Source organism: Oncorhynchus tshawytscha, linkage group LG16 (assembly GCF_018296145.1).
Source record: "Oncorhynchus tshawytscha isolate Ot180627B linkage group LG16, Otsh_v2.0, whole genome shotgun sequence".
NCBI classification, from domain to species: Eukaryota; Metazoa; Chordata; class Actinopteri; order Salmoniformes; family Salmonidae; genus Oncorhynchus; species Oncorhynchus tshawytscha.
In genome coordinates, this window is record NC_056444.1 from 75126937 (window position 1) to 75144920 (window position 17984).

The 17984-nt window shown below is 41.7% G+C and overlaps 1 protein-coding gene across 2 annotated transcripts in view; it reads right to left on the reverse strand.

Moving 5' to 3' along the window:
- The window catches only part of esyt1a (extended synaptotagmin-like protein 1a), a 51514-nt gene that overhangs the window by 1662 nt on the left and 31868 nt on the right, over positions 1–17984 (reverse strand). For both annotated transcript variants that reach the window (XM_042299632.1, XM_042299631.1), the window contains 19 exons: positions 17375–17464; positions 17117–17212; positions 16759–16830; positions 16423–16509; positions 16109–16249; positions 13019–13204; positions 12499–12675; positions 12238–12320; positions 12106–12154; positions 11366–11455; positions 10467–10562; positions 10151–10222; positions 9815–9901; positions 9407–9553; positions 8044–8183; positions 4145–4231; positions 3225–3362; positions 1705–1810; positions 17–66 (listed from right to left, as the gene is read on the reverse strand). In XM_042299632.1, the coding sequence (XP_042155566.1) occupies positions 17–66; positions 1705–1810; positions 3225–3362; positions 4145–4231; positions 8044–8183; positions 9407–9553; positions 9815–9901; positions 10151–10222; positions 10467–10562; positions 11366–11455; positions 12106–12154; positions 12238–12320; positions 12499–12675; positions 13019–13204; positions 16109–16249; positions 16423–16509; positions 16759–16830; positions 17117–17212; positions 17375–17464 (1994 nt within the window). The remainder of the gene's footprint in view (positions 1–16; positions 67–1704; positions 1811–3224; positions 3363–4144; positions 4232–8043; positions 8184–9406; positions 9554–9814; positions 9902–10150; positions 10223–10466; positions 10563–11365; positions 11456–12105; positions 12155–12237; positions 12321–12498; positions 12676–13018; positions 13205–16108; positions 16250–16422; positions 16510–16758; positions 16831–17116; positions 17213–17374; positions 17465–17984) is intronic.

Here is a 17984-nt window from a genome sequence, read left to right on the forward strand (position 1 = left end):
ATGGGAATGCACTTACCATTGTGTGTCGCCATTCTGCAGGTCTATCTGGTCTAGATCTAGCTGTAACTAAACAGAATGACAAAAACAGTTCACCCCACTTGGAGAAGTCCATATTACATTAGAACGCCTAAATGGGATAAATAATTAGAGAAAATACAGTACCAGTCAAAAGTTGGGACACGCCTACTCATTCCAGGTTAAAATTTTGACCATTTTCTACATTGTAGAATAATAGTGAAGACATCAAAACTATGCAATAACACACTTGGAATAATGTAGTACCCAAAATAAGTGTTAAACAAATCAAAATACATTGTATATTTGAGATTATTCAAAGTGGCAACCCTTTGCCTTGTTGACAGATTTGCACACTCTGGAATGCATTTCAATGAACAATTATGCCTTGTTAAAAGTTCATTTGTGGAATTTCTTTCCTTCTTAATGCGTTTGAGCCAATCAGTTGTGTTGTGACAAGGTAGGGGTGGTATACAGAAGACAGCCCTATTTGGTAAAAGACCAAGTCCATAGTATGGCAAGAACAGCTCACATAAGCAAAGAGAAACAACAGTCCATCATTACTTAAAGACATGAAGGTCAGTCAATGTGGAACATTTAAAGAACTTTGAAGGTTTCTTCGAGTGCTGTCGCAAAAACCATCAAGCACTATGATGAAACTGGCTCTCATGAGGACTGCCACAGGAAAGGAAGACCCAGAGTTACCTCTGCTGCAGAGGATAAGTTCATTACAGTTACCAGCCTCAGAAATGTCAACCCAAATAAATGCTTCAGAGTTCAAGTAACAGACACATCTCAACATCAACTGTTCAGAGGAGACTGTGTGAATCAGGCCTTCATGGTCGAATTGTTGCAAAGAAACCACTACTAAAGGACATCAATAAGGAGAAGAGACTTGCTTGGGCCAAGAAACATGAGCAATGGACATTACACTGGTGGAAATCTGTCCTTTGGTCTGATGAGTCCAAATTTGAGATTTTTGGTTCCAACCGCCGTGTCTATGTAAGATGCAGAGTAGGTGAACGGATGATCTCCGCATGTGTTGCTCCCACAGTGAAGCATGGAGGAGGAGGTATGATGGTGTGGGGGTGCTTTGCTAGTGGCATTGTTAGTGATATATTTAGAATTCAAAGTACACTTAACCAGCATGGCAACCACAGCATTCTGCAGCGATACTCCATTCCATCTGGTTTGCGCTTAGTGTAACTATCATTTATTTTTCAACAGGACAATGATCCAACACACCTCCAGGCTGTGTAAGGGCTATTTGACCAATAAAGAGAGTGATGGGGTTCTGCATCAGATGACCTGGCCTCCACAATCACCCAACCTCAACCCAATTGAGATGGTTTGGGATGAGTTGAACTGCAGAGTGAAGGAAAAGCAGCTAACAAGTGCTCAGCATATGTGGGAACTCCTTCAAGACTGTTGGAAAAGCATTCCAGGTGAAGCTGGTTGAGATAATGCCAAGAGTGTGCAAAGCTGTCATCAAGGCAAAGGGTGGTTACTTTGAAGATTCTAAAATATATAATATAACACTTTTTTGGTTACTACATGATTCCATATGTGTTATTTCATAGTTTTGATGTCTTCACTAATATTGTACAATGTAGAAAAACCCTTGAATGAGTAGGTGTGTCCAAACTTTTGATTGGTACTGTATATTTAAGGATTTTACACAAATAATACCTTTCCAATGAGCTCTCTCTCCCTGCTCATGAAGGATACGTTGTTTTTGACAGTCAGGTCAAGTCTTCTCTGCATGCACTCCTCCAGAGTGAAGTCAAAGTCAAACCTGCACAAAATAATAAGACATACAATGCAGGATACGAATACATGACCAGTATTACATAACTATTAGACAGTATTATTACATATAACTATTACACATAATATTATTACACATAACTATTACACATAGTATTAGTACATATAACTATTACATATAACTATTACACATAGTATTAGTACATATAACTATTACACATATAACTATTACACATAATATTATTACATATAACTATTACACATAGTATTAGTACATATAACTATTACACATATAACTATTACACATAATATTATTACACATAACTATTACACAGTATTATTACATATAACTATTACACATAGTATTAGTACATATAACTATTACACAGTATTATTACACATAACTATTACACATAATATTATTACACAACTATTACACATAATATTATTACACAACTATTACACATAATATTATTACACAACTATTACACAGTATTATTACACATAACTATTACACATAGTATTATTACACATAACTATTACACAATATTATTACACATAACTATTACACATAGTATTAGTACATTTAACTATTACACATAACTATTACACATAGTATTAGTACATATAACTATTACACATAACTATTAGACAGTATTATTACACATAACTATTACACAGTTTTATTACATATAACTATTACCCATAGTATTATTACACATAACTATTACACATAACTATTATTACACATAACTATTAGACATAGTTTTAGTACATATAACTATTACACATAGTATTATTACATACAACTATTACCCATAGAATTACTATTACCCATAGTATTATTACACACCTCTTACACACCTCTTACACATAGTATTATTACACATTACTATTACCCATAGTATTAAACAACTAGTTCCCATAGTATTACTATACATAGCTACTACACATAGTATTACTATACATAACTACTACATATAGTATGACTATATATAACTACTACACATAGTACTATCACATTTTACAGTTACATTTTAGTCATCTAGAGACGCTCTTATCCAGAGTGTCTTACAGTTAGTGCATTCGTCATACGATAGTTAGGTGGGACAAGCACATATCACAGTCATAGTAAGTACCATTTTCCTCAATAAAGTAGCTATGAGCAAAGTCAGAGCTAGTAATAACACATAACTAACTACTGTATAGCTGATAGTTTGATACATAGGGCTAGGACTTTAGAGATACAAAAAGCTAGCAAACAGTATCAGATATTAGTATTACACAAAACTAACTCTGGTATAACTAGGGCCCAGAGTTACATGGTCTGGAAAACCTCCTGTCCCTACACATTCCCTCTCTCTAGTCTCCTGGTGTCTCCTCCTGTCTCTAATCTCCTGTCCCTACACATTTCCTCTCTCTAGTCTCAACTCCCATCTCACCTCTCGTTAAACTCAGGGTTGAGGTCTCTCTTCTTGGTGATGGTCTTTCTCTTGGTGGTCCTGTTCTTGTCCGGCAGAAGGATAAAGGAGACATATGGGTCGGAGCTGTCCTTAGCAGACCCACAAGCTGGCAGGCCCCTAGAGGTAAACAGAGAACTGGGTGACAAACTGTGTCATATTGGGTACAGGAACCACAATGATCACATACTGGAAGTAGACAAACAATAGCCCATTGAAACAGTCTTATGGGGCTAACTTTTTTCTCTTTCTTTTTTAAGAATATTTATGTATTCATTCAAATACAATCTAACAATGGGTTCACAATCCCAAATATTCTGAATGCATTTACATTACATTAAAAAACAATACAACATGAACGAGCAAATATGTACAGTACCAGTCAAAGGTTTGGACACACCTACTCATTCAAGGGCTTTTCTTAATTTTTTACTATTTTCCACATTGTAGAATAATAGTGAAGACATCAAACTATGAAATAACACATGGAATCATGTAGTAGCCAAAAAAGTGTTAAATAAGTCTAAATATATGTTATATTTGAGATTCTTCAAAGTAGCCACCCTTTGCCTTGATGACAGCTTTGCACAATCTTGGCAATCTCTCAACCAGCTTCAGAGATGTACTTTGAAGAATCTCCAATATAAAATATATTTGGATTTTTTTAACACTTTTTTGTTTACTACATGATTCCATGTGAGTAATTTCATATTTATGTTGTCTTCACTGTTATTCTACAATTTAGAAAATAGTAAAAAATAAAATTTAAAAAAAACCTGGAATGAGTAGGTCTGTCCAAACTTTTGACTGGTACTGTATATGATTTATAGAGGCTATAGGGCAAAGTACTGTAAACCACCAGCCGATCCAGTGCCTTGTGGGTATTGTAGTTTAGGACAGACCTGCAGGAGAGGACGGTGATGTACAGCCTGTTCTCCTGTGTTGAGTAGCCAATTTGCAGCTTCACCTGACCAGGGTTCTGACCACCTCTGAGAGAGGAGACACAGGTAGACAGGGGGAGAATCTCAATTGGTTTTACCTTGAGGTAATCAAGGGGAGGGGGCGAGGAGAGGAAATGTGGAAACAAATGTGCTTATATAAAATGAGACGCTCCTTCTCCACTAGCATGTCATCAGGCAAATTACGTTTACAGAGTGGGAATCCAAAAATACATATGAAAAGTGATAAAAAGAAACGTAGCTAGTTGTGCTAGACATTTTATTGATCAAATATAGTAGCGTATTTTTTTTCAAATTTGTGCATGCTTTTCTACTCTGAGAAAACAACAGCTGATTCGAAGGGGGTGTGGCAGATTTTAAATGTTTTTATTTTATTCCAGATAGTACCCTTTTGGGTTCCATGTAGAACCCTCTGTGGAAAGGGTTCTACATGGAACCCAAAAGAGTTCTACCTGGAACCAAAATAGGTTCTTCAAATGGTTCTACTGTGAGAACAGCCGAAGAACCCTTTTAGGTTCTAGATAGCACAATTTTTTTTAAGAGTGTACTCCTCCGCTCGTCTATTGCAGTTTCTCAATCCTGTACAAGCAATTTTTGATCTGTGTTGAAACATATCTATAGCAGAACAGCAATGATAAAATGCTCAAATATATTTACAGAACATCTGATCATTTTCTTGCCTTAGGACATGACTTGCATATCTTAGACCACCGTTTGCATTAAATACAAATATCATCAGTGAATAAAAAATGAGGTCTTAAGTGTTTTGTTCACAGAACATTACAACCTTGTTTTGATCAGAACAGAAATGTGTGCAGTTGTGTTCACTGTTTTCCGGAATTCAGTAAATACTACTGGACAAAATTCTAAAATCACCTAGTGCCATATCATGTACAATATATGGAAAGACTTGGGCAATGGGGACTGTCTAATTGTTATGTTGTTGTTGTTTTTTTACAATACTGCGTACATGCTTTGAAAGAAGTTGTTTTAGTTATACATAACTTTGGATTACTCCAAAGTCATCGTCGCCAACATTCTGATCTTCCATTATCGAGCGTTGCTTTGTTGTGGATGTAGGCCAATACATTCATATCAGTTGCTTTGTTGTGGATGTAGGCCAATACATTCATATCAGTTGCTTTGTTGTGGATGTAGGCCAATACATTCATATCAGTTGCTTTGTTGTGGATGTAGGCCAATACATTCATATCAGTTGCTTTGTTGTGGATGTAGGCCAATACATTCATATCAGTTGCTTTGTTGTGGATGTAGGCCAATACATTCATATCAGTTGCTTTGTTGTGGATGTAGGCCAATACATTCATATCAGTTGCTTTGTTGTGGATGTAGGCCAATACATTCATATCAGTTGCTTTGTTGTGGATGTAGGCCAATACATTCATATCAGTTGCTTTGTTGTGGATGTAGGCCAATACATTCATATCAGTTGCTTTGTTGTGGATGTAGGCCAATACATTCATATCAGTTGCTTTGTTGTGGATGTAGGCCAATACATTCATATCAGTTGCTTTGTTGTGGATGTAGGCCAATACATTCATATCAGTTGCTTTGTTGTGAATGAAGGCCAATATATTCATATCAGTTGCTTTGTTGTGGATGTAGGCCAATACATTCATATCAGTTGCTTTGTTGTGAATGAAGGCCAATATATTCATATCAGTTGCTTTGTTGTGGATGTAGGCCAATATATTCATATCAGTTGCTTTGTTGTGGATATAGGCCAATATATTCATATCAGTTGCTTTGTTGTGGATGTAGGCCAATACATTCATATCAGTTGCTTTGTTGTGGATGTAGGCCAATACATTCATATCAGTTGCTTTGTTGTGGATGTAGGCCAATACATTCATATCAGTTGCTTTGTTGTGGATGTAGGCCAATATATTCATATCAGTTGCTTTGTTGTGGATGTAGGCCAATACATTCATATCAGTTGCTTTGTTGTGGATGTAGGCCAATACATTCATATCAGTTGCTTTGTTGTGGATGTAGGCCAATACATTCATATCAGTTGCTTTGTTGTGAATGAAGGCCAATATATTCATATCAGTTGCTTTGTTGTGGATGTAGGCCAATACATTCATATCAGTTGCTTTGTTGTGGATGTAGGCCAATATATTCATATCAGTTGCTTTGTTGTGGATATAGGCCAATATATTCATATCAGTTGCTTTGTTGTGGATGTAGGCCAATATATTCATATCAGTTGCTTTGTTGTGGATGTAGGCCAATATATTCATATCAGTTGCTTTGTTGTGGATGTAGGCCAATACATTCATATCAGTTGCTTTGTTGTGGATGTAGGCCAATACATTCATATCAGTTGTATTCCTCTAATTTATTCCCCCTTCCACATTTCTATGGTGGATTGTGTTTTTGGGCGTCAATGAAAAGTCTCCAAAACTGTGAGCAAACCAACCTCTGTATTGTATGCATGGAATTGGACTGTGATGATATCGATGAATGAATCCTGCCCGCAATGTGCTTATTTGTATTTTATATCAGAAATAATTTTTGATTTGATGTGTATGAAATTGTTTGGTGAAATGCATAAAAGGAGGACAAACAACGAGGATTAACTTTTTCCCAATTGAGAATCTCCCATGGTTACAGTTTACATGGATTATACATGCAGGTTAATGTTTCTCATCGTGAATGTTGTTCTAGTGGTCACTAGAACACAGCCACAAAGTCATACAATCGGATTTTAAACCTAACCATAACCTTAACCACACTGCTAACCCTAATGCCTAACCCTAACCTTAAATGAAGACCAAAAACCTGCCTTTTGTTTATAGAGATTTTTACAATATAGCCAATTTTGACTTTGCAGCTGGCCCATCTTGCAGAAATCGCTCAGTTCTGCCTCCAGGACAAGATTCATCCCAATAAAAGTCAACCTGCTTATTGATTATGACTAGGCCCAGAGTTGTTCCTGGTCACGAGGTCAGGAACAACCCTGGGCCCTACTTATAATGTTTGCTTAGAAGTGTTACTTCTATGGTGAAGTACAGTATACTACAGTGAGAAGAACAACGTGTACCATGCAGGCCCGTTGGACATCACTTCTCAGTTCTTACTGTCCTGTAATGTGCTGTAATGTGCTGTACTGTAATGTAATGTGCTATACTGTAATGTAATGTGCTATACTGTAATGTAATGTGCTGTACTGTCCTGTAATGTGCTGTAATGTCCTGTAATGTGCTGTACTGTCCTGTAATGTGCTGTAATGTGCTGTACTGTAATGTAATGTGCTGTACTGTGCTTTAATGTGCCGTAATGTGCCGTAATGTGCTGTAGTGTGCTGTACTGTGCTGTACTGTGCTGTAATGTGCTGTAATGTAATGTGCTGTAATGTGCTGTACTATAATGTACTGTAATGTGCTGTAATGTGCTGTAATGTAATGTGCTGTAATGTGCTGTAATGTGCTGTAATGTGCTGTACTGTGCTGTAATTTAATGTGCTGTAATGTGCTGTACTATAATGTACTGTAATGTGCTGTACTGTAATGTCCTGTAATGCGCTGTACTGTAATGTACTGTAATGCGCTGTACTGTAATGTGCTGTAATGTGCTGTAATGCGCTGTACTGTAATGTGCTGTAATGTACTGTAATGCGCTGTACTGTAATGTACTGTAATGCTGTACTGTACTGTAATGTGCTGTAATGCGCTGTACTATAATGTGCTGTAATGTGCTGTAATGCGCTGTACTGTAATGTGCTGTACTGTAATGTGCTGTAATGTGCTGTACTGTAATGTAATGTGACCGGAACACAATGGGGCATTGATGCGAGTGTGAGCTTCAGAATGACTCACAATTGAGAGAGCGGTGATCTGTGCCGCAGGTTTGGTTCAGTGTCCCGTCTGTGGATGACATGGTCTCTCTCCTCACTGCACTCCCCAGTAGTATCACTGGACACACCACTAGGACACACTGCCAGCTGGGTGTTCAACATCTACAGGACAAAGTGCATTTCATATTCCACTCAAGTTTCAAGCTTCAGTTCATTCCATTTTAAAGGTTATTTCACACAAAGTCACGACACACTTAAAAAACAGATACAATATAACATTTATGAGTAAAAAACGCGTGACAGTAAAATGCTTATCAGGATGGAAGGTATTAAGAGCTCACATGATGACATTAATGTAGAATGAGGTGTTCAGAGCAAATGCAATCATGTTGTTTTGGAGGAATAGTCATGGGACAGTGTTGAGTTTAGTACAGAGTATGAAAATCATGTGGCAGTAGGGAGTTTGTTTGGTACAGTGTTTCCCAACTCCGCCCCTGATTCAATTTGACCATTACTTGATGATTAGTTGACAAGTAAAATCAGGTGTGCTTGTCCAGGACCACAACAAAAATATGTATTGTTGGGGGTACTCGAGGACCGGAGTTGGGAAACACTGGTATAGAGAGTGTGTGTGTGTATAGTTCTTGGCAGGTATGCATATAGTTGCTACAAGCATTTCACTACACCCGCAATAACATCTAGCACCCGCAATAACATCTACACCCGCAATAACATCTACACCCGCAATAACATCTACACCCGCAATAACATCTACACCCGCAATAACATCTAGCACCCGCAATAACATCTAGCACCCGCAATAACATCTAAACCTAGCACCCGCAATAACATCTAGCACCCGCAATAACATCTAAACCCGCAATAACATCTAGCACCTGCAATAACATCTACATCCCCAATAACATCAGCGCCCGCAATAACATCTAGCACCCGCAATAACATCTAGCACCTACACCCGCAATAACATCTAGCACCCGCAATAACATCTAGCACCTGCAATAACATCTGCACCCCCAATAACATCTGCACCCCCAACATCTGCACCCGCAATAACATCTGCACCCGCAATAACATCTGCACCCGCAATAACATCTGCACCCGCAATAACATCTACACCCGCAATAACATCTGCTAAACATGTGTGACACTTGTTTAGCAGTACTTGTTTTCTTTCAAATACTTTGAGCATTTGATTGAGCCTGCCTGACATGCCAGATGGGCAGAGTTTACACTTCACTGTTCCATTGTGTCAGACAAGCTCAATCTAGCACAGATACACTATTTGGAAGAATAAAAAAACTATTTGAACCCAGGTCTGGACAGTGGTTTGGTACAGAGTGTGTGTGTCTGTATTATGAGTTAACCTTGAGTGTGGCCCTCAGTAGAATCTGGCTCTCTGGGAGGGCCCCGTCCAGACTCAGCCATCGGTCCAGCACCAGGCCCTGCTCTGACAGCACCTCTCTCAGGGGCAACACCACCGTGCCCATGGCCTGGCCCCAGCTGTGGGACAGCTACACACACACAAACAGGCACACACACACACAGAGATGGGTGCACACACATGATCAGAGACAACGTAGGGCACCGCAATGTCATCATTCCACTGTTAACACATTGTCTCCCAGGTTTGAATGGTATATCAATATGTGTAAGCAATCTATGAAAACGTGTTAACACTATTGTCAGCAGCAAGAGTAAATCATTCTTAAGACAAGACATTCATACAGTAAAACAAATGTATACTTTTCAACCCTGGTGGACCCTTCCCTCACCTTCACTATAAGGAGTTCCTCTGTAGGGTCACGAACCAGGAAGTGGAAAGCTTCATCCCACCGAGGAGACGTAGAGCACTCGCACACCTTTGAAAAAGAGATGGATGGAAAAATTGTCCATACTTCCTTTTGTACTCTCTAGTAAGCATATCTGTAAATAGACATGGAGTCAAGAGAAATATAGATGGCTTAACTGACAACGTCACCAAAATGATGTGCACGCTTCAATGTGGCAGAAGTCTAGCAACAATGACAAGAAGCTGCCATGTGGGAATCCTAGTTGGCTTGTGTCACTTTTGTTGCTAAACAACCAACCCGTCTATAAGATACACTTACCTTGGTCTTGAATGACATGGCCCTCAGCGAAATCTCTGCCCCGACTTTTGGCTCCTTTCCATTCTTCTTCAACTGTGGATAAAATAAATTAAAGGGCTGCAATAGAATCAACATCGACAAATGTACATAAACAACAAATATACAAACCAATCCTCAAATGTCAATATTAAGTAATATATAGTAAAACCCAAACCCATGATGTAAATAAACACTTAGGATGTATTGTGGGCTATACAGTATATGACCACTGACAATATCAACAACAACAACAACAACTGTATGTCAACACAGCAGGGCAGCAGGCCCCAGGTCTCACCGGCAGGCCGTGGGCTCTCTCCAGGTACACAAACAACACAGCAGCCGACGGCACTGCCTTGTTCTGGTACTGCTGCTGGGCCTGGTACTGCAGGATCTGGAGGTTCAGAATTATAATACACTGTTAGAACCAGATTCTGGTAGAGCAGAGATGTCACGCCCTGACCTTAGTTATCTTTGTTTTCTTTATTATTTTGGTTGGGTCAGGGTGTGACGAGGGTGGTATGTGTGTTTTTGTCTTGTCTAGGGTTTTTTGTATATCTATGGGGTTTTGGTATTGTCTCGGTAAATGTAGGTCTATGGTGGCCCGAATTGGTTCCCAATCAGAGGCAGCTGTTTATCGTTGTCTGATTGGGAATCCTATTTAGGTTGCCATTTGCCATTTTGGTTTTGTGGGTTATTGTCTATGTGTAGTTGCATGTCAGCACTCGTGTTTATAGCTTCACGTTAGTTTTGTTAGTTTGTTTAGTGTTCTTCATTTAAATAAAGAAGAATGTATTCATCTCACGCTGCGCCTTGGTCTCCTCGTTATGACGAACGTGACAAGAGAGGAATGTGGAGAGATTACAGAGAGGGAAAGAAAGGGTTCAAATGAGAGAGAGATATGGAGAAAGGGAGAGGGGAGAGAGAGATATGGAGAAAGGGAGAGGGGAGAGAGAGTGGAGAAAGAGGGAGCGAAATGGAGAAAATGGGGGAGGGGACAGAAAGGGGAGGGAGAGAGGGGGAGGGGGAGAAAGAAAGACAGAGAGAGGGGAAAGAGTATGGGGAAAAGAGGGAGAGGGAGAGGGAAAGGGAGGGGGAAAATAAGAGAGAGGGGGAGGGGGAGAGGAGAAAGGAGAGGGGAGGGGAGAGAGAAAGAGAGAGAGGGGGGGAGGGAGGAAGAGAACAGGGGAAGCTAACCTGATTTAGTCTGGCGGACTCTGAGACCGTGGGGAGCCATTCCATGACCAGGTGAAGCCGACCTGACTTCACATCATTCAGAGTGTACCACTGTGATAGAAACAGACACATGATTACCAGAGTACCATCAGAGTACCAGAGTACCATCAGATTACCAGAGTACCATCAGATTATCAGAGTACCATCAGATTATCAGAGTACCATCAGATTACCAGAGTACCATCAGATTATCAGAGTACCATCAGATTACCAGAGTACCATCAGATTACCAGAGTACCATCAGATTACCAGAGTACCATCAGATTACCAGAGTACCATCAGATTACCAGAGTACCATCAGATTACCAGAGTACCATCAGATTACCAGAGTACCATCAGAGTACCAGAGTACCATCAGATTACCAGAGTACCATCAGATTACCAGAGTACCATCAGATTACCAGAGTACCATAAGAGAGAGGGGAGATTACCAGAGTACCATCAGATTACCAGAGTACCATCAGATTACCAGAGTACCATCAGATTACCAGAGTACCATCAGATTACCAGAGTACCATCAGATTACCAGAGTACCATCAGATTACCAGAGTACCATCAGATTATCAGAGTACCATCAGAGTACCATTACAATAATGTAAGAGAGACACATTTTGGAGGCATAGCTCTACCACTGACCATACAGAAAACACAGCTAAATCTGTCAGAAAAACAATCAATTATAGTGAATAGTTAGATGTTACCTCATCAGTGAACTGTGGGCTGATGATGTCTTGCAGGTTTAACTTGAACCTGAAACAAACAAAACATAAATGTATTCAGCAGAATGATTCTGACTTGTTTTGAGGCACCATGTTATCTGGTCAGAACCTCACCTCCCCAAGAAGTCATCCTGGTCCAGATCTTTATCAAACAGCTCAAACTGGATCTCCTGACCAGGCAGCTGGGTTAAGATGATCTGAGGACACAGAGGTGCTTGACGTTTTGCACAACAATCTTTAATAGGTCTAAATTCTGCATTAATGAATGAATAATCCCCTCATTATTGTTTACAGTATGAGAGCATAGATCTGCAGTGTCCGGAGACAGCATGTACTGAAATTACTGTGGATATCCAGCACAGCTGTTTATTCTACCTCGTAGAGTTCGTTCCAGGAGGGGTTCAGGTTCTCTTTGATGGTGTGGCTGCGGAAGGTGACTCCTGCCACCCTGATCTTGACGTAGGGGTCACTCTTCCCCTTCACCATGCCCCCTATGAAGTTATCCTTGGCTATCAGGTTACTGGCCTCCGCCAGGTGGATACGCAGCACTCCCTAGAGAGGGGGAGGGATGGGTAGAGAGAGGGAGGATGAGAAATATGGAGAGAGTACACTATACAATACGTTATCCTTGGCTATCAGGTTACTGGCCTCCGCCGCACACCATACGGTGAGAGGAGCAGAGAGAGAGAGGAGCAGAGAGAGAGAGAGGAGCAGAGAGAGAGAGAGGAGCAGAGAGAGAGAGGAGCAGAGAGAGAGAGAGGAGCAGAGAGAGAGAGAGAGGAGCAGAGAGAGAGAGAGAGGAGCAGAGAGAGAGAGGAGCAGTGAGAGAGAGGAGCAGAGAGAGAGAGGAGCAGAGAGAGAGAGGAGCAGTGTGTGTGTCTGTTAGTGGACTCACCTCACTAGCGAAGTCCGAGTCAGGGGTGGTCTGTTGGGGTCGTGTGGGTTCAGGTTTGGGGGCTCCACCCACTCCCCGGAGGGCTACCTCTGACGTGGTACCCCCGTCTCCATGGCCTGCCCCTGGGCTTGGGAGGTGAGGAGATACGGAACTGGTAAGAGAGGCATCCTCATTTAAATGCAGAACCTATAACACAGGAGAGAGAAGAGAGGGAGATGCTTAGTCAGAACGAAAAACATTAGGACAGGTTATGCCATAACCGTATGCCTGTGTTCTGTGTGTGTCTGTGTGTTCTGTATCTCTGTGTTCTGTGTGTGTCTGTGTGTTCTGTATCGCTGTGTTCTGTGTGTGTCTGTGTTCTGTGTGTTCTGTATCTCTGTGTTCTGTGTGTGTCTGTGTGTTCTGTATCGCTGTGTTCTGTGTGTGTCTGTGTGTTCTGTATCTCTGTGTTCTGTGTGTGTCTGTGTGTTCTGTATCGCTGTGTTCTGTGTGTGTCTGTGTGTTCTGTATCGCTGTGTTCTGTGTGTGTCTGTGTGTTCTGTGTCGTCTGTGTTCTGTGTGTCTGTGTGTTCTGTATCGCTGTGTTCTGTGTGTGTCTGTATCTCTGTGTTCTGTGTGTGTCTGTGTGTTCTGTGTGTGTCTGTGTGTTCTGTATCGCTGTGTTCTGTGTGTGTATGTGTGTTCTGTATCGCTGTGTTCTGTGTGTTCTGTGTGTTCTGTATCGCTGTGTTCTGTGTGTTCTGTATCTCTGTGTTCTGTATCTCTGTGTTCTTTGTGTGTCTGTGTGTTCTGTATCTCTGTGTTCTGTGTGTGTCTGTGTGATCTGTATCTCTGTGTTCTGTGTGTGTCTGTGTGTTCTGTATCGCTGTGTTCTGTGTGTTCTGTATCGCTGTGTTCTGTGTGTTCTGTATCTCTGTGTTCTGTGTGTGTCTGTGTGTTCTGTGTGTATCGCTGTGTTCTGTATCTCTGTGTTCTGTGTGTGTCTGTGTGTTCTGTATCGCTGTGTTCTGTGTGTGTCTGTGTGTTCTGTATCGCTGTGTTCTGTGTGTGTCTGTGTGTTCTGTATCGCTGTGTTCTGTGTGTTCTGTATCTCTGTGTTCTGTGTGTGTCTGTGTGTTCTGTATCGCTGTGTTCTGTATGTGTCTGTGTGTTCTGTATCGCTGTGTTCTGTGTGTTCTGTATCTCTGTGTTCTGTGTGTTCTGTATCTCTGTGTTCTGTGTGTTTCTGTGTGTTCTGTATCTCTGTGTTCTGTGTGTGTTGTGTGTTCTGTATCTCTGTGTTCTGTGTGTGTCTGTGTGTTCTGTATCGCTGTGTTCTGTGTGTGTCTGTGTGTTTCTGTATCGCTGTGTTCTGTGTGTGTCTGTGTGTTCTGTATCACTGTGTTCTGTGTGTTCTGTCTGTGTGTTCTGTATCGCTGTGTTCTGTGTGTTCTGTATCTGTGTGTTCTGTATCTCTGTGTTCTTTGTGTGTCTGTGTGTTCTGTATCTCTGTGTTCTGTGTGTGTCTGTGTGTTCTGTATCTCTGTGTTCTGTGTTCTGTGTCTGTGTGTTCTGTATCGCTGTGTTCTGTGTGTTCTGTATCGCTGTGTTCTGTGTGTTCTGTATCTCTGTGTTCTGTGTGTGTCTGTGTGTTCTGTGTGTTCTGTATCGCTGTGTTCTGTATCTCTGTGTTCTGTGTGTGTCTGTGTGTTCTGTATCGCTGTGTTCTGTGTGTGTCTGTGTGTTCTGTGTGTGTCTGTGTGTTCTGTATCGCTGTGTTCTGTGTGTTCTGTATCACTGTGTTCTGTGTGTTCTGTATCTCTGTGTTCTGTGTGTGTCTGTGTGTTCTGTGTGTATCGCTGTGTTCTGTATCTCTGTGTTCTGTGTGTGTCTGTGTGTTCTGTATCTCTGTGTTCTGTGTGTGTCTGTGTTCTGTGTGTGTCTGTGTGTTCTGTATCGCTGTGTTCTGTGTGTGTCTGTCTGTATCGTGTGTTCTGTGTGTGTCTGTGTGTTCTGTATCGCTGTGTTCTGTGTGTGTCTGTGTGTTCTGTATCGCTGTGTTTCTGTGTGTGTTCTGTGTGTTCTGTGTGTTCTCTCTGTGTTCTGTGTGTTCTGTATCTCTGTGTTCTGTGTGTGTCTGTGTGTTCTGTATCGCTGTGTTCTGTATGTGTCTGTGTGTTCTGTATCGCTGTGTTCTGTGTGTTCTGTATCTCTATGTTCTGTGTGTTCTGTATCTCTGTGTTCTGTGTGTGTCTGTGTGTTCTGTATCTCTGTGTTCTGTGTGTGTTTGTGTGTTCTGTATCTCTGTGTTCTGTGTGTGTTTGTGTGTTCTGTATCTCTGTGTTCTGTGTGTGTCTGTGTTCTGTATTGCTGTGTTCTGTGTGTGTCTGTGTGTTCTGTATCACTGTGTTCTGTGTGTGTCTGTGTTCTGTATCGCTGTGTTCTGTGTGTGTCTGTGTGTTCTGTATCGCTGTGTTCTGTGTGTGTCTGTGTGTTCTGTATCACTTTGTTCTGTGTGTCTGTGTGTTCTGTATCGCTGTGTTCTGTGTGTGTCTGTGTGTTCTGTATCGCTGTGTTCTGTGTGTGTCTGTGTGTTCTGTATCGCTGTGTTCTGTGTGTGTCTGTGTGTTCTGTATCTCTGTGTTCTGTGTGTTCTGTATCTCTGTGTTCTGTGTGTGTCTGTGTGTTCTGTATCTCTGTGTTCTGTGTGTGTCTGTGTGTTCTGTATCACTGTGTTCTGTGTTCTGTGTTCTGTGTCTGTGTGTTGTGTGTTCTGTATCTCTGTGTGTCTGTGTGTTCTGTATCACTGTGTTCTGTGTGTGTCTGTGTGTTCTGTATCTCTGTGTTCTGTGTGTGTGTTGTGTCTGTGTGTTCTGTATCGCTGTGTTCTGTGTGTGTGTGTGTTCTGTGTGTTCTGTATCGTGTTCTGTGTGTGTGTGTGTGTGTGTGTTCTGTGTGTGTGTTCTGTATCGCTGTGTTCTGTGTGTGTGTGTGTGTGTTCTGTGTGTGTGTGTGTGTGTGTGTGTGTGTGTGTGTGTGTGTGTGTGTGTGTGTGTGTGTGTGTGTGTGTCATACATGCAGGTGTGTGTTTGCATTCTATTCCCCACCCACCCTCAGAACAGCATTGATATAGATGCGACCAGAGTTGTCCAGCTGGAACCACTGATCCATGCTGAGGTCAGGACTAGCCAGCAGACGGGTCAGCGGGATGGACAGACTGCCCAGAGACAGAGCCCGGTCATCATCCTTCACCTGGGAGAGAGGGAGGAGGAGGATCAGGAGGAGGTGAAGGAGGACAGGAGGGGGAGGAGGAAGAGGTGGGGGAGGAGGAAGAGGTGGAAGAGTGTCAGTAACCACAGCAACAACAGGATTTCTGTAACACTTTGACAGACAACAGAAAGTATGCTTGTAATAAGATTTTTTACATGAATATAAAGTTCCTGTTTGCGAGGGTCCTGGATATAGAAGGTGAAGGCATCTTCCCACACAGGGTCAGAGGTCAGATAACAGATCTAGAGATGGCAGAGACGAGGATATATTTATGATGAAATATACAGAGCTAGGTTAGAATATAATGATCATTATATTATAGGTTATATAGAACGTTATAGAATGTTAACAGTAAGGCCCTCTGATCCCATAACAAGTCTAGGGACAAGAGGGAAGACGTTATCCACTATATGTGATGGAACATATGAGATACTGGTTAGGTTTTGTAGAATGGTTACACTCTCTGAGGGTGTGTGGTGGTGAATTCCTACCCTACTCTCCTTGGTTGTGTTCTGTACAGACAGCTGCACCATGGGGCTGGGGTCCTTAATGCCCTTCTTCCTCTGAAAGACACAAATGTGTTGTTTTACAGGGTCAGCCATAGTAGTACGGCACCCTTTGAGCAAATTAGGGTTAAGTGCCTTACTCAAGAGCACATCGACAGATTTTTATTTGAACCCTCTAACCGCTAGGCTACCTGAGGACAGACTATAGACCAGAACCAATCAGGTTGCGTTCCAGGTCGTCTTTACTGCAGTTCCTGAGAAGTTAAACACTTCCCTAGGCATGGTGAGATCTGATCATCTGATCATAAAGACATCCTGGAACATGGCCACAGTCAGTACTCACAGGCAGGTCCTGAGCACGGTCCAGGTAGACAGACAGGATGGCTGCAGAGGGAGGGTCTCCAGTCTTACAGGTCATATTCCGGTTCCTCTGGATAACCTGATCGCAGGGGGAAACAGACAAGAGTGTTTCAGGTATATGAATATGATGTACCTGGTCAAAGCAGAAAAGGTAACTACTGATGAGTGTTTGAAGGCAGAATGATACAGCTCAATATTTACACAGCATCTTTGTTTACAAACTACTGCGCTGTGGACACACCTCACTGAGTCGGTCAGCAGAGGACAGCAGAGAGAGCCACTCCAGACGGAGGTGAACACTGCCTGATGTCACATCCTTCAGCTTCAACCACTGGGAGAGAAAAGGGGGGGTTAAAGAGAGACAGGTGTGTGTTTGAGAATTGTAGTGAGGCTAAGCAGTGCACCAGACCGTTACAACTGAAGGGATGTTTTAACATTTCAGAAACCACATAAATATGATACAGCCGGTGGAGGCTGCTGAGGCGAAAACGGCTCATAACAATGGCTGGAATGGAGTCAATGGAATGGTATCAAACACATCCAACACACGTGGTTTCCATGTGGTTGATATCATTCCATTGACTCCATTCCAGCCATTGTTATGAGCCGTCCTCCCCTCAGCAGCCTCCACTGGATATAGCCCAACTGACATGGAGTTGATCTTAAACATGCACATTGACTAACCTCTGACTAAACCATTGAGAGTCATAGAGGGGCGTAACATTATTGTCGTGAAATGGACTAAACCACTGAGTCAGCAAGGAGGGTAATGTTATTGTGGTGAAATGCACTAAACCACTGAGAGTCATAGAGGGATGTAACGTTATTGTGGTGAAACGGTGAGTACAGCA